This window comes from Hippocampus guttulatus, chromosome 3 (assembly GCF_054856545.1).
Source record: "Hippocampus guttulatus isolate MCC_2025c chromosome 3, RoL_Hgut_1.0, whole genome shotgun sequence".
Classification (NCBI taxonomy): Eukaryota; Metazoa; Chordata; class Actinopteri; order Syngnathiformes; family Syngnathidae; genus Hippocampus; species Hippocampus guttulatus.
This window is the reverse complement of record NC_141263.1, coordinates 19,891,460-19,907,821: the sequence shown is the minus strand read 5'-3', so window position 1 is coordinate 19,907,821 and position 16,362 is coordinate 19,891,460. Positions and strand designations below refer to the sequence as shown.

The 16,362-nt window shown below is 42.2% G+C and overlaps 2 protein-coding genes across 3 annotated transcripts; one reads left to right on the top strand and one right to left on the bottom strand.

Moving 5' to 3' along the window:
• Nucleotides 1-1,663: 1,663 nt before the first annotated feature.
• Nucleotides 1,664-6,513, top strand: LOC147207803 (putative gonadotropin-releasing hormone II receptor). Its single transcript, XM_086107332.1, has 3 exons — nucleotides 1,664-3,268; nucleotides 5,060-5,264; nucleotides 5,708-6,513. The coding sequence occupies exons 1-3, from the start codon at nucleotides 2,765-2,767 to the stop codon at nucleotides 6,208-6,210; spliced, it is 1,212 nt and encodes a 403-aa protein (XP_085963458.1). The 5' UTR covers nucleotides 1,664-2,764; the 3' UTR covers nucleotides 6,211-6,513.
• A 1,346-nt stretch (nucleotides 6,514-7,859) lies between these two features.
• On the bottom strand, nucleotides 7,860-16,024 carry wdr93 (WD repeat domain 93). 2 transcript variants are annotated; one of them, XM_086107330.1, is made up of 17 exons: nucleotides 15,885-16,024; nucleotides 15,767-15,793; nucleotides 15,575-15,687; nucleotides 14,387-14,588; nucleotides 14,187-14,251; nucleotides 14,025-14,103; nucleotides 13,859-13,923; nucleotides 13,299-13,368; nucleotides 13,149-13,221; nucleotides 13,019-13,083; nucleotides 12,203-12,289; nucleotides 11,975-12,106; nucleotides 10,064-10,268; nucleotides 9,350-9,410; nucleotides 9,105-9,261; nucleotides 8,631-8,817; nucleotides 7,860-8,494 (listed from the first exon to the last, which is right to left on the bottom strand). In XM_086107330.1, exons 3-17 carry the CDS (start codon nucleotides 15,677-15,679, stop codon nucleotides 8,419-8,421), a joined length of 1,629 nt encoding a protein of 542 aa, XP_085963456.1. In that variant the 5' UTR covers nucleotides 15,680-15,687; nucleotides 15,767-15,793; nucleotides 15,885-16,024; the 3' UTR covers nucleotides 7,860-8,418. The 2 variants fall into 2 exon arrangements, with proteins under 2 accessions (XP_085963456.1, XP_085963457.1); XM_086107331.1 differs by having other exon boundaries at nucleotides 13,149-13,218; nucleotides 15,575-16,005.
• Nucleotides 16,025-16,362: the final 338 nt, after the last annotated feature.

Genomic DNA, 16,362 nt, shown 5'->3' with positions numbered 1-16,362 from the left:
TAAGGGAATGCAATAGAAAACTATTGGGCGGAATGATTACCGTAATCAAATAAAATATCCAAATTATTGTAAGGGGAAAAACTCCATCATTTACCTTTCTGTGTGTATATAGACCAGGTGTCCTAATACTTTTGGTTAGTGTGTCATATGCTCTATGAATAAGCAGACAAGCAAGAAAAAGAATGTGAACCCTGCAGAATTACCTGAATTCCTGCATAAATTTGCCATAAGATGTTATCTGATCTTCGCATCACCACAAAAGAGCAGTATAATACAGTTCTCTTTTCATGTTTTTACGGAACACGACTTGTATACTGTACGTCGCAGTGTGAGTGGTGGAAAAAGTATGCTACTCCCACAGGCTAATTACCTCTAACATAATTGGAGTCCAATCATTGTGACAAAATTGGAGGTGTGGGCAAAGATGCTCTTTCCTGTAAGAAGTCTTGAGGTTTGATGACGCTTTTATCAAGAAGCAAGAAAAAAAATACACCCACTCACATCTAACGCGAAGACGTTTATGATTATATGTAATGCTAAACTTAACAGGCCCTATCCTCGTAGACTGGCACCCATGCGCTTGGTATTAAATACGGTTGCAACTTAATTTTTCGCACCGACGTGCTTGGCGCCGCTTTGCGGCTCTCTGAGCATTCTGGCGCACGGAGTTGCCTGCCCTTGACAATTTGATAACAGAAAGTGGTCTGCACTTGGCGTGAAAACAGGCACGTCGTCATTTTCGTTCCGAGGCAATGGTCTTGATCAGCGCGTTTGTGAATTTGGTCGACTACGACTCACTGTGCGTTCCCGCCGCCCCTCCCCAGCGCATCTGCAAATTTGGTTAAACTACGCTACGGCTTAACATGCAATAAGGACCGCGTAATACCCACATGACAACTAAGACATTTAAATTGCGAATGTTTAACATTTTTTTAAAAAATATTTACCGCGAGGATGGTTTACTAATCTAACAGTGGCGGTTTCTTGTATGTGGAATATGTCAGGCAATACAGGGTGTCAAACAGATTTACTTCGTCTTCATGACACGTAAATCAATGGCATTTGTATTGGGAAGCAAAAAGTACTTGTAATTTATTTATTTAAACGAGAAAAATAGTCTTCCGAATGTCTACTTTCTATTTGGAATTTAGTCTTATGTTTTGTGATATATGATGTCTGGCAGGCAGAACTGATGATGCCTGTTCACTAACAAGCAAACGTAAATCAATCATTTGCCATTCATCATTAGTAAGTTATTTTTCCATTTTACAGTAGTGCACCAAATGAAGTATATTTGGGCATGGTTAGAGGTGGGGCCACACCTTTGCTCTTCCCTCATTGGCACACAGGCTGCATGTGGAGGGGGCAGCATGTGTGTGTGCATGCATTCAAAGAGAAGCTCTTCATGCTGGACTGACTGTCTTATTTGAAGGCTGCGTATACATTGACAAAAGCTTCTTTTTCCCCCGCTCTCTCCCGGAGGGCTTTATTGCAATTATTACCAAGCATGCACGGAAGCACATTTCCACAAAGTGAGTAAGTACAATTTCTCGAAGATTTCCACTCAAGCTTAGAAATATATTTTGGATAAAATATTGGACCATCGTATCATTTGATTAATGCATGCAATTTACTTTACAGTACGTTTTGTGTGTGTGTGTGTGTATGTGTGTATTTAGTAGGACATAAGATGCCATTCATATAGTTTAAGTATATTTGTATGTGTGTGTAAAAATGTAGCATATAGTCCACATGCCCCGTTAGAAAATTAATTCCAATCTTATTTTTCTTTTGAATTGAATATTCATTATTTACAGCGGTAATAATAGAAAAACAAGATCAAGTGCAGTGTCACTGTTACAGTTTGAGACTGTGAGTGTAATAATTCATTCGTATTTGTAGTCAGTCTAAATAATTGATCACTAGATTAATTTAAAAGTTTGTCTTTTTTGTTGGGTGGCACAGTGGACGACTGGTTAGCACACCTGCCACACAGTATAAGTCAAGGATTCGAATCTGGGCTCTGGCCTCACTGTGAGGAGTTTGTATGTTCTCCCCGTGGCTGCGTGGGTTTTCTCCGGGTACTCCGATTTCCTCATGCATTCCAGAGACATGCATGGTCGGGTGAACGAGCAAACTTGTCTGTAGGCGTGACTGTGTGTGTGAATGATTGTTTGTCTATGTGTGCCCTGCGATTGGCTGGCAACCAATTCAGGGTGTACCCCCCTACTGCCCATAGATGGCTCCAGCACGCCCGCGAACCTCGTGAGGATAAGCAGCTTGGATAATGGATGGATGGATGGATGGAATGTTGAAAACAATCTTATATGACTCGCCCCTCATTCAAAATGAATCAGGTGTGATTAAACGGTGTAGTAAGGGTTTGCACGTCTGCTTCATCTCGCAGTGCATTTTTAACAGCGACATTCAAGAATAACAGTTATTTTAATTGCACTTTTAAAAATGGCGTTTCAGCTTTGTCAGCATCTGATGAATGTAACTAATAAAGTAAATTGTAATCAAACTTAAGTTACTTTTAAAATCAAGGAATAAGAAACTTAACCAAGTTACTTTTAAAGTCAAGTTATCAGTAAATTACTTTTATGGTATCCGTAGCAACACTGCACAGTGGTTGGGAATCACTCATCCATATGGCTTGAGGTGTTAGTTGTCCCCCCGTAAAAGGATTTGCATGTAGCACGCAGGCTGTGGCTCACCCATCGTTCTTTCTTCTGGTTGAGCAAAATGCATCCTCCTCAGGAAAATGGATGCTAGTATGTACCAGGTATCTGCCGAGCTCCAGCCCGCCAACGCCAGCTGCAATGTGTCGTCGCCGTGCCCGGAGTTGCCCACATTCAGCACTGCCGCCAAAGTCCGGGTGATTGTCACCTTCATCTTGTGCGGCGTGTCGGCGTTCAGCAACCTTGCCGTGCTTCGTGCGGCCTACGCGGACAGCAAGCGCAAATCCCATGTCCGCGTACTGATCATCAACCTGACGCTGGCCGACCTCCTGGTGACGTTCGTGGTGATGCCCGTGGATGCGGCGTGGAACATCACGGTGCAGTGGCTGGCTGGCGACTTCACCTGCCGGCTCCTGATGTTCCTCAAGCTCCTGGCCATGTACTCGGGCGCCTTCGTCACCGTGGTGATCAGTCTGGACCGCCAGTCGGCCATTCTCCATCCGCTGGCCATCAACGAGGCCCGGAAGAGGAACGGGTTCATGCTGGCGGTGGCGTGGACCATGAGTGTTTTGCTGTCAATCCCTCAGGTCAGCTCTCTTAAAATCAAATGAGACCGGCACTCCGTAGAAGGCCCACACGGCCCCCTGAATTGCGATCAAGGTTTCTCATACCGTGGCTTGCGTCTAAGATGCACCTATCCAGCAATCCGTCCATTTTCAACAGGGCTCGTTCACATTAGGGTTGCAGGTGAGCTGGAGACTATCCCACATTCCCAGCTGATATTGGGTGAAAGGCAGGCGATATGCCCTGGACTGGTCACCGGTCCACTGCAGGGCACACATAGACTAACAAATTTACACTCAATCACACTTATGGACAATTTAGAGTCTTCAATGAACCCCGATTTGCATGTTTTTGTGAGAAAATCAATACAAATGTGGACATCAAACCTAAGACTATTTATTGAGCCGCATGATACCAAGACAAACAAGAAGTGAAACAAGTTTACTGCACATGGACAAGTGCTTATGGATGCCTTCATCAGGGTCGCATACGGTATACTGTCCTACTTACCTATCCCAGTTGATTTTGGCTGAAGTGTGGCACACCTTGATTAATAGCCTGTCAATGACAGGACACATAGACAGAGACAATTATTCACACATAAATTTACCCCTCAATAAATCTAACATGCATGTTTTTGGAATGTAGGAGGGAGCCGCACTTCCTGGGGAAAACAAAACCCCACACACGCAACATGAAAATGCTACACAGGAAGGTCGGACCCTGGAAACGCTCCATACTTTTGTCACCAATGCATGTTGAATTAATTGAAGAGTGTCCTTAGTTGTGATTTTGAGTGTGGACGGTTGTTTGTTCAGCTGGGCCCTCTGATTGACTGGTGTAGCCTCCACTAAGATGCAACTCTTATGTGCACAAATGCTTGGAAAATTGATAAATGGATCCATCAGGCACATGATTTCATGGCAAAGGATTTTTGGATTCACGTTTGTTATGTACTATATGAAGATGGATGGGCTACATCATTCCTTAGAGATACACAACCTGGGACATAATCAGCATGTTTAAAATGTTTTCATGGAGTCACAGTGTTACGTTTTCAAAATGAATAACACCAATAGGGGGTCTTTATGTTTTAGGCCATACGACGTCTTGTGGCCTAAAACATTTAAAACATAAGCAGACCAAACATGGAATGGTACTCATTCAATCAGCAACTGCAGATCCTGCACAGTATGCCGTATAAATTATATATACTCAATTATATTAATCCGACATATAAATATAGAAGCACATGAGTTGAGATGAGGTATACACATATCCAACATACATAAACATACAAATACACTTAATATATAAAACTCGATTTAAAAGAACACAGAAATCAGGAAGGGGGGGAATACTATTTGAAAGCACGATATATTTATGTGAGCGTGTGTCTAAACTTTATAAAAGGACGTTGATGAGGAAAACGGCAGAAGATAACTAGAGATAAACAGGAGAACATAAGACATCCCAGTATCCAATACGAGAGTAAGATAAAATGCTGCACAACAAACGGCGAAGACCTAAGACTCGATCTGGTTCTCTTTTCGGAGTGGCCGCCGAGCTTAAGACGAATAATTTTCTCAGCGGTACATTTCGTATTTGCAAGTGTTTAATGTATTGTGCCAGATAGTGGCTTCAAATCACACCTCTACAAGTCTTACTAATCAGTCTTTCCGTCAGGTTTTTAGCCATGACTGTACTGTCAGGCCAAAGACGACTAATGTTGAAAGCTACATTTTAAATTGCAAAAAGGAGAGTGGCTGGCTAAGCTGAACAACAGCATGAAACTGTAAAATGTTCCGACTCAGATGTTCCTGTTCCACAACGTGACCATCAAGTATCCCAAGGACTTCACGCAGTGCACCACACGAGGAAGTTTCGGGAGACATTGGCATGAGACGGCATACAACATGTTCACCTTCTTCTGCCTGTTCCTGCTGCCCCTGGCCATCATGATCACATGCTACACCAGGATCTTCTTCGAGATCTCCAAGCGCCTGAAAAAGGACAATGGTGAGTTTTAACACATTTTCAATAGAGTAGGGCTGGTCAATACGGCCCTAAAATCAAAACTCTGTTTTCATAAAAATCTGATTTACAATTTCATCATGGATGGATGGATAAATTCTTCTTCTTTGCATTTAGAAAAAAAAAATGACGATCACAATCTGTATGTGACAAGTGTGTGTCTATCGTCGGCCACGTTGCAAAATTGCTGCAGTCAGTTTTCAATATATTTGGAAAACAAGAAAAGCCACGCGGCCCGTGGCCAATATGTTTAAAATTTTTCATTTTTCTTTGTTTCGAGAAAATATTAAAAAATGACATACGCAATTATGCTATGTGACCAATTATATATATATATATATATATATATATGTGTGTGTGTGTGTGTGTGTGTGTGTGTATACACAGTCCGTGGATCATCTTTTTTTTTTTTTTAACTCTTCTTGTAGTTTCCTCCACTGAAGTACATTTGCGCTGCTCCAAGAACAACATCCCCAGAGCTCGCATGAGGACTCTAAAAATGAGCGTCGTGATCGTGTTGTCCTTCATCATCTGCTGGACTCCCTACTACCTGTTGGGGCTCTGGTACTGGTTCTTCCCTGATGACCTGGAAGGGAAGGTCTCCCACTCGCTCACCCATCTCCTGTTCATCTTCGGCCTGGTCAACGCCTGCCTGGACCCGCTCATTTATGGCCTCTTCACCATCCGCTTCCGCAGGTTCCACCGCAGCTCGCGAGCTACCAGGGACACGGACGGCAACACGGTTATAACCGGATCTTCTTTTGCTGGCGTTGACAATCCCGTTCTGCTAAAACGGAAGGCCAGTCCCGGTAGGCACGACAGGTCCCCAATGTGCGGTGATAATGACAGCGGGCTGCCAGGAAGCCTCTTTCAGACAACATGCAACATTGCACAGAGACCTGTACAGGGAGAACCGGAGAGCATCATCTGAAGGGAATACAGATAGAACACTTTGGTTGCATGGCATTATGTATTTGTGTTTTCACACAAAAATTCACATATATGCTGTAGTGACTAATGTAACACACAAAGCAAAATTCATAAAGGCATGGTTGGTTGACTTTAGTGTAGAAGAAGCCCATCAAACACCTTTGGAGGATTCTGTATATTCTCAATGAATAGATAAAAATTGCATTTTCACTTCCTGTGTGAAAGCAAGACCTCCCAATACGTTTGCATTGTATTATATCTGTGCGTACAGCGGCGCACCATATTTAGAGACCTCAATATGAAGCTGTTTTAAATTAAAATCATACAAAAAGACATTGTGTCCGGGGGGGGGGGGGGGGGACGGTTTAAAAAAAGGACAAAAGTAATGGAACAAGTAAAGGGGACCAGTAAAATGAAATTATTAACATCTGTGTTCAAAATGTATTGTTTCAAAATTTGTCAATAGTATTTAGATTTAAAAAAATCTTTATTTGGAAAACAAACTGTCTAGGTCTAGGCAAAACAAGGTGACACATTAAGAGAAAATATCCAAAAACTCATTAAAAAAAAGTCTGAGACTATGTTTTGAATTTCCAAGTATTCAAAAGGGCTGAGTTGACCAAACCAGCCACATTGCAGAAATGAACAGACCTCACCATGCTGCTTTCAAAAGCTGGTTAAAAAGGTTTGCCCGCCAAATGTATGTTGTGGTATTCTTGATTAAAAGTATTCCATGTGACTTAGCTGTCCCTTACGGGTACAAAACAAGCACACTTTTATGAGGAAGCGCTGTACGGATCCTCTGCGTGATGTCAACGCGCTCCATACACAGTGACTAAACTCTAATGGCTCCTCAAGGGGATGGCTGCCTTTTGTCAGGGCTGAGTCAATGGCCAAAAGACAAAGGCCACGTTTTCCCCCTGAATTAGAATGTACACAGAGAAGCTATAATGGAACACAGCTTGATCCTAAATTAGAAGAGGACTACGATCACATCCGCATGAAAAAAATATTCTATCCCCGTACCCGTAGAGTGCATAAGATGCCGTCTGTTAAATACACTATATTTAAAATTGAAGTGCATTTTCCAAACGCTTTTGCGGGATGTCTTATGGAGTTGATGAGGAGGAAGACAAGGTCAGGGGGCTTTCTTGTATGGGACAAAATGATTGTCAAGTGTGAGAGAAATGAATGCGTTATTATGATCCATGCATTATGCTGACTTCTACTTTTTAACATAGAGAAAATTTGTTTTTCTTATTTAAAGCTGAGGTCGTGAATAATTAGCAATGTCAAACCTTCACCCCAAAAATAGTCATTTGACCCCAACCATTTTCATTTTTTATTTTAATAAGCATAAAAGGTCAAAATGTTGACTGGAAATGAGTCACACAACAACCGCAGTGTGTTTGCGAGCAAACTGCTGACAAAGGTGACAGAGGTACAATATGTTTGACTCAGGCACCTTTTATTACCTTCTCAACGACTTTGCAGAACTTTGGCAACGACAACTGTATACCTCTCCAAATACATACCCGGTACTTGGTTTTTGAGCACAAATGAAAAATCCATATCTGATCCCATTACCTTGCAGTCTCATACAACGAATGAACCACGTAAGAATGCGAATAATGAATGAATCTCTGAAGCTGAGGTATCAAGCGCAATGACTTGAAATGAGAATTGGATTTTCCAACAGAGACCACGTTGGAACAATGTGCCATTGAACCAGAACAGACACATTCATTGACATGCCACTGTGCTGTATCATTTAAAACTGAACTAACCTTATGTTAGATGGCCAACCCGAGATGGAATGAGAGCTTGGGACACCGCCCAATAAACTGCGCCAACTTAAAGGCACACATCAACATATGAATACTACAGCATGCGTGTGTGTGTTTATGATTTTCAGTTTAATTGTACAGTCTATTGCTCTACATACTCTTTTTTTTAAAAATGTTTTTGTATTTATGTCTTATAAAACAGAGCTATCGTAAAAGAAATATGGGCTGGAACAGATTAATGGCATGACAGTTCATTTGAAGGGGGGAAAAAAATGATTTGCGATACAGAAGAAGTAAATTGAGTTGCAAGCTTGGTCATGGAAGCAATTCAATTAGTCAGTCAAAGTTACAACGATACGTCTGCTTCCCATGAAAATGTCACATCTGAGAAAAATAGAAATGACTTGCTGTCCGTTACGCTTTTATGTGGTGGTGGCACACCGCAGTCGCTTCCAAGTCTGCGTTATAGCTTTGTGCCTCTCATCCATTGACAGCGCTCTGCAAATGAAATCAATGTCAAATGTTCAAGTGCACATCGAAATATCATTGAGTAATTATAGCTTAACAAACCGTTCCAAAGTAATAGCAAACACGTAAAAGGCGGGAAGAGGCAATGAGATGAAATGTTGCAAACCTTTGCTGGAGATACAAGTTGCAGGCATCCTCTCCGGTAACTACGCTTGTTTTTTGTTGCCACGGAGATTCTGGATATGAAACAATATACGGCTTGATGGCGTCATGCTCATCAAAACGCAGCATGAGCAGTTGACTCTGATGATGGTCGTCGAGGGAGGAAGTGCCGGGGATGGGCTGCTGGTCAGCTGGAGGGGACAATAGTGTGTATAATAAGCGCATCTCAATAAATGAGTACATTATTGAAAAAGTTCGTTAGGCACCTATGAAAATAAGAAAACATAAATGGAATGTGAGGCCGTTACAAAATCCACTTCTATTCGAACTTGGAAGCAACAATTCTCCAGTATTTGTACAAAAAGGCCTCCGCGCCTCCTCATTTCATCTTTCATATAACTGCCTAGCTCTCTACTTGGAGAGTAGAGACCTAGTAAATAAATGCACCCAGGAGTTCGCCTTTTTTTTTTTTGGGTACCTCGTATGAAGAGAATTCGCTGATTGACATTCAGAGAATAAATGGGATTGCAGGGGGGAGCCAGCTGATGATGAGCAGGAAGGCTCAAGACGCACACCGTGGCTGTGTTGACGACATCTTGCAGGAACATTTTCCCATTTCGGCGCACCGACAGTGACTTTTCCCAGAAACGCAAAAGAGAACAAAAACAGGTTTGGCAACAGCTTGATTCATCATTTACGCTTTCAATAAAGTGTTTCCCCTACCAGGCCCTGAAGGAAGGACACTGATGCAATAACGGTCGGCAAGTCGCCGCAGTCTTTTGGCCTGCGCGTGAAATAAGTGATGAGAATTTATTTGAATCAGAAATGCATGTGTACAGTAACCCCCGGCATATTTGATTCATTTAGACATAAGTAGTGCTTTACCAACACCTTGTGGAATCTATCGGCAATTACAAACTTTTGTTTGCGTGGGCATCAATGTATGACACCGGGTGGGCTGGGGGGGCGCGTAATAAAAAACAAAAACGGCCTTAGTCAGCAGGAAAGCTCAATGATATGCAACACGGTCTGTCAAATTTCCAAACAGGGTTTTGCACTGGCACGTAAACTGATGATGCACTTGTTTTTCCGCCGAGCACACGCGCACCTGTCGACAAAATATCGGGCCCCAAATGTGTGGGAGGGTTAAAACGATTAAAACAAACACATTTTGCACAATTTCCCCTTTTGAGGGTGCGTGTGGCACAGATCATCTGCGATAAACGCAGGTTCAATGTATTCGATGTATTTTGACTTCAAGCTGGCGCCGGGAGAGTGGCTGCCTTTACAGCAGCTCCTATATTTTGTTCTTCTACTTCTTCCGTTCATCACTTTGCTGCTGTGAATTGGGAATTTCTCTATTGTGGGATTAATAAAGGTGTTCTTATCTTATCTTATCTTATCTTCAATGTAGAAATAGCGAAGAGCCGTGGGAACCTTGAAGAGAGCTGCTCAGTGCGGGTTGCTGCTCCTCGGCCCGTGCTTATGACGTGAACGGCTCCGCTCTCGCAAAGCGTCACCAGGTGGATTTCACCCGCGATTAAAGCCTGGGTATTATCAGGGCACGCAGGCCAGTAATCCACAAATTGCAGCCTGTGGAAGGCACTGTCTGTTGAGACTCCGGAGATGGACAGCGGAGAGCCTGAGGGAGAGAAATATGAGAAAGTTACAATCACGCGGCCTCGTAGCTAAATTGAAGGGATTAATAAGACGATAAATGTCTGTTACCTTGGCAGTCAATCAAACGCTTTTCTTTCCACGGACTGATGTAGCCTCATTATAGTGTTTTGGCTGAGTTCCTCAGAGGGGGGGAATGCTAAATATATCTTTCATCGGGTCACGCTATCATAAAATGTGCAGCTGCGAACCAGAGCTGCGGGGGGCTTCTTTCAGATGTCACAGCAGCTGGCTCGCGTAACCACACTCTATTTTTGTTTACCTTTGCCACTAAAGTGAAATTTGGAGCTCACGCTTCTTACTCTTAATCAAAAAGTGTGCAGATGGGAGTCTGATGCGCACCCAACAGATGCTTCATTAGGTACGACGGCTTCACCTCATGGGATCAAATCGAAGAGCTTTTAACATCCATCCGTCCCTTTTCCGAAACGCTTATCCTCACATATTAAATGCTTGTTTTTGAGATTTCGATATACTGTACAGTATATATTTTATAATGGTGGTAAGAAATGTATTGACATGTCATTAAAGCCATTTGGTAACCATTTACATGTTGTAAACGTATCGACATGTTGGAAGGTTTTAATCCGAGGTACGTGCTTCCAAGCGGAATTTTTTTCCTGAGGTAAAATAATAACAGCAAATTGGGGACAATATGTGAGCACAAAGGAAAATCTGATGAATGGATTGGGCTGGTGGGGGGAGACTATTGGAGCCAAGTGTGCATTATGCTCGATAAATTACCTAAAGTAAATCCCATCAAGAAAAAATAAAAATAACAATGAAAAAAGAGGCGGCTCCCAGTGGTTAGCGGAGCTTGCGGGTTTGATCCCCCCTGCACACAGAAAGGCTCCGGCCTTCCCGTGTGGAGTTTGCATGTTCTTCCCGGGCTTGCATGGGTTTTCTCTGGGTACTCTGGTTTCCTCCCACATTCCCCAAAAAAACATGCATGACAGGCTGACGGAACACTCCAAATTGTCCCTAGGCATGAGTGTGAGCGAATTTAAGCGATTCAATGCACATCTCTACGCTATAATTTAAGACTGATGTTGTGATGCCAAGTCGCTGTAAGTAGTGTAGTGGTACGCTCGCATGACTTGTGTACGAGCACCATGGGATCAGTTCACGCTCACCGACGGTGTGGATGTGGGTGTGAATGTTTGTTCGCCTTTATATGCGCCCTGTGACTCACTGGCAACGCGTTCAAGGTGTCGTCTGCCTTCCGCCCCAAGTGAGCTGGGACGGGCTCCAGCTACATGTGACCCTTTTCTGGATAAGCGGTGTTGAAAATGGATGGATGGATGTTTTGACGCCACAGCGTGCATGGGGTGGGGTGTTTTGTAGCACGCTAACAAGCATGCAGCGAGTGGTTTGACAAAGCGAATAGCACTCCTGCTGAGCTTGTGACTCAAAGGAACAAAGGGGACCTGGCAGGAGTCACAGAATTCCTTGTACCAATCTTTTCAATCATCTCCTCTATTGACTCTTATCTTTTCTGGGACATGTCCCCTATGTAGGCAAGACAAAATGTCTTTCAGAGATGTGTCACAAACACAAGCAATCGCGTACTAGCAATGGCAAAGATAAAAATCACTTTGAATTCCTACTTGAATTTTTTTTTTCTTTTTTCAATGAAACTGTATCAATTTGATTGATGATGGACATACTCACCAGACAGCCTGTCCCAGACACACAGCAAATCATTGCTGAGGCCAAGCGCAATGAAACGAGTGCACCGACTGACGGCGGAGCAGATGATTTCAGCTGCGTTGGGCCACAGCACCAATGGGCACGGTTCAGGATCTGCTCTGCAACAGAAGAGGTCAAACACGTTCGTGATGCAGCACTTCAGCTTTTGTATGGATGCTGAATCTCCAGCTGTATTATATCTGCATTGACCTTGTTTGGCCTTTGGAGTTTTGGATAGCGTCAGGTAGAGAAGATTGTAACTTCCGTTCCACCAAAAACAAACAGCGTGCGGGGATCCTATAAGATGGGAGGGAATGTTAGTGATGATATTTCCTGGAAATAACTGAAATCAAGATTATTCTTTCTTTTTTTTGTAAGAAAACATTAAAATGTTTAAATGTAAAAAATATTGAGACAAAATAAATTCTTTGAAACACTCAAGATTTAGGTTCCTTTAAGATGAAATGAAATGTATAAAATTATAATAAGTATATATATATCCAGCACCCCCCGCGACCCTAATGAGGATCAAGCGGTTCGGAAAATGGATGGATGGATGGATATATATATATATATATTTTTTTTTAAGGTGCAAATGTATACAATGAAGTATGGCTTCCTTGTATAAACAAACAATGCATTGGATTTTAGTTGCCATACACTTGTAAATTGCCTGGCGTGACATTTAAATCAACAATTTCAATGCATCTATCAAGTGCAAATGATGAACTCAAGTATGCTCAGTGAGCATTGCTCACTATAGTATTAGACATTGCAAAATGAATACTATTCGAACAATATTACATGCGCATAATAGTCATTTTTTACCATTTTGTGAATTTGTAATCGTTGAGTGTAATAATCGCAACTGGAATTGAATTTTGCACAGACCTACATTTGGTTTAAGTTCACAGTAGTCCAGTATTGTAAATGTACAGTCTTGATGTATATAGCATAATTGCAAATGCACAAGGTAGTTTGAAAGGTAGCACGGCAGTAACGGTGTCACAATTTTCTGATACAAACCTGGCTTTGCTTTATTCTTTTCACAAGAGTGACCACAGCGCAGAAGAAAGTGTGGAGTGCATTGTCTGGAAAAGACGCAGCCCAATTAGCAACAGACTGTCTCAGCCTCCGGTGCAAGCTTTTGTTTTACCTCGGCGGCTCGCTCGTTTCATCCAAAACTAAAAAGTGAGACAAGATGGTGGGGAACTCTGTCGCGGTTGCTGCTAATCGACAAAAACATGTGATGTTATTTTCTGCATTCTCGATTGGATTGTCATGTTTTTTTTAAAGATAATAATACCTGTTGATGGATTGACTCTATTGACACGAACAGCAGGCGACCATTTCATGTTCGCTGAAATTTTGGGATCCTGTAAAAAATGCAATCTCGAGTCTAATTGGTCCGTATTTCATTTAAAAACATTAAGTATAAATGTCCAAGGCCATATAATATACAGTATAGTGCAGTGGACCCCTGCTATTCATGGGGGATAGGGACAACTGTGAAGAGTGAAAAGAATGATTGGGGGGAATTTTATTTTTTTCAACCCCAAAAATTCAGCGAAGAAAAAAAAACGGGGGGCAAATAGGGAAAATTAAAAAATATCGGTATTATGGGGAAAAAAACCCCCTTCAAATATGCAAATCCGCTGGTGCCGAACTGTGAGTATGCGGGGGTCCGCTGTACATTGAAGTGGGGAAACTTTGCAAAAATTGTATGATTTTGAGAAGAGAGCAAATATTTTTTCACACGGTATATCATGTTCTACGATACACTACATAATGTGTTGAAAGAGTTTTGATAATACATTTGGTACATAAATAGTACTGTATTTACAATAACAAACTAGACTATACTACCTTTAACTCTCTCAGCCAGTCCTGGATGGGAAAGTAATAGATTTCGAGCCAAATTTCACTGTTGCCTGAAAGCAGATATTGAATTTTATGTTCAAATATGAAGTCTGGATTACAACTACAGAAACAAAATAGCTGAAAATGGTAAAATAAAAACAACCCAACTTACACCTCATTATTATAGCGCCATGTTCGCCTCCTTTAGATATTTCAAAGGACAAGCAAACACTTCTCTTGTTTATATCATCCTGAAAAAAGGAAACAAAAGTGAATCAAATACTGTACGCATTCCGTATGAATGTAACCACAGCATTGTTTTCCCAAAACTCACCAGCAAGTTAATAACACTAAAGGGATAAATGCCTTCTAAGTTATACACAAAGACTCTGGCAACACCTGAGAAGACACCGTTTTCACAATTTAACTTTCATTGACAAGGGAAGATGTAGATTACACACAAATGATGACATGCAGAATGTGCTGTTTAAATCTCCTCAAATGACACAGGACGGCCGAGTGCATAGGACCAACCCATATCGTCAATCGTGCCAAGCAAATAGGCAGTTTCACTGGTGCGGGTCATGTGAATGGAAGTAATCTCCAGTTTGTCTTGCAGCCACTCGGACTCACTGCTCAGACTACTCGCATGCCACACAGAAAAGCCGCCAGAGTGACCCAGGCTAAGGTATGTGCCGTCATCTGAAGAGGCCAGGCAATTGGTGTTCTCTGGAAGCTGCAGGATGACACAGATAACGGTCAAAACAAGTTGGACAGAGAAATAAGTGAAAACACGAGCAGAAATGTTGTTCTGAGAACATATTTAATTTCAAAATAGATGCCCTGCCCCATACTGTCGTTCCATTTCTTTGACATGTTGCATCCTCCACTCGAAAAAATAAATGTCAGACTGAAATGGATGTCTTTTGTTCGTATGTCTACACAACATGCAGCAGGTTACTAGAATGCATTTTGTGATGCAATACATTCATTATGGAAGTTATAAGGGCATTAATCCATGTACTATGTATGTGTTGGTGTTATTAGCAGTTGAATTTGTGTAAATATTTAACTGTCACGTTTGTTGTTTACATATCACGTTGTTGCTGTTTTAAATTAAACAAACCGTGACTTCTTGACAGTAAAACAGACAGTTAACAAAAGACTCGGATCGGTCCGATACCTGTAGCAAGATTTTGTATCGGTAGTCGCCCATCATACTCAAAATGTAGTATCGGTATGTCTTAACGCGGCCCGGTAGTCCAGTGGTTAGCACGTCGACTTCACAGTGCAGAGGTACCGGGTTCAATTCCAGCTCCGGCCTCCCTGTGTGGAGTTTGCATGTTCTCCCCGGGCCTGCGTGGGTTTTCTCCGGGTACTCCGGTTTCCTCCCTCATTCCAAAAACATGCATGGCAGGCTGATTGAACGCTCTAAATTGTCCCTAGGTGTGAATGTGAGCGTGGATGGTTGTTCGTCTCTGTGTGCCCTGCGATTGGCTGGCAACCGATTCAGGGTGTCCCCCGCCTACTGCCCGAAGACAGCTGGGATAGGCTCCAGCACCCCCCGCGACCCTAGTGAGGATCAAGCGGTTCGGAAAATGGATGGATGGTATGTCTTAACCGGAGACCCTCGTACGATAAAAAATAGCTGTCGTGTACTATTTGCAGTTGACTAAATACACGCCACTGTTTAAGAAAAAGAAGGCAATTGAGAGTCCTTACCTGTGTGGCAATAGTCAAGTGGTACGTGGCTGGTTTCTTTATGAATTTCCTCGCACTGGCAGCAGCCGTCATTTCTGACTCTGCTGAACCTTTTCTGTTATACATGGACAACCCTAATAAAGAAAAGCCATACAACTCACATATGCCTTGAAGTTATTCCAGTCAAGCCAAAGGAATTTAAAACTCCCATACCTGTAAAGTTGCGTTAGCTAATGCCAACTGTTGAAAACATAAAGCTAAACATAAGTACGTAGCATCACGCCACTTATTGCTACGCTCGCTGGTTTTCATGAACCGCTTGTTTACTTACCAATTTGTGGTGTTTAAAACGGATTATTAAAGTGTAGAGTTGAAAACCGGTCGCCAGCGAATTGAGACGACGCTTGAAGAACTTCAAAATTAGAATTGAACTAAGATTTTGTGTGCCCGCGTCCTTGTCGTCATGACAACACCGTCTCCGTGGAAACGACGTACTGTAGTTACGGAAAATTGTCGCGGGGTGAGAGAGCGGAAGCAAGCAACAGGTCAGATGCACTCACCTGCCACGAGTGTTTCGTGTAACGAGTGCCAATAAAAGAGCTGTTGGCAGGGCACCATCAGAAGTATATTTATTTTTAAAATATTACCCTTGAAACCATAAACCTGGCTAGAAACACCACTTTGAATTTGCATGCTTAAACTATGTTTAATACAAAAAAAGTAGTGTCAACCTACATTTAAAATACGTTCTTATCTTATATGTCTGACATTTTCTAAACAAAGCCAACTATCATTTTACTGTGGAATAG

Coding starts and splice junctions, on each gene's coding strand:
- wdr93 (XM_086107330.1), bottom strand. CDS start 15,679: ATGTATAACAGAAAAGGTTCAGCAGAGTCAGAAATGACGGCTGCTGCC. Junction 10,269..11,974: donor TGTCTGGGACAGGCTGTCTG/GTGAGTATGTCC, acceptor TCTCTCCCTCAG/GCTCTCCGCTGTCCATCTCC. Junction 9,411..10,063: donor ACTGAGCAGCTCTCTTCAAG/GTTCCCACGGCT, acceptor TTTCACGCGCAG/GCCAAAAGACTGCGGCGACT.
- LOC147207803 (XM_086107332.1), top strand. CDS start 2,765: ATGGATGCTAGTATGTACCAGGTATCTGCCGAGCTCCAGCCCGCCAAC. Junction 3,269..5,059: donor TTTTGCTGTCAATCCCTCAG/GTCAGCTCTCTT, acceptor GTTCCGACTCAG/ATGTTCCTGTTCCACAACGT. Junction 5,265..5,707: donor GCGCCTGAAAAAGGACAATG/GTGAGTTTTAAC, acceptor CTCTTCTTGTAG/TTTCCTCCACTGAAGTACAT.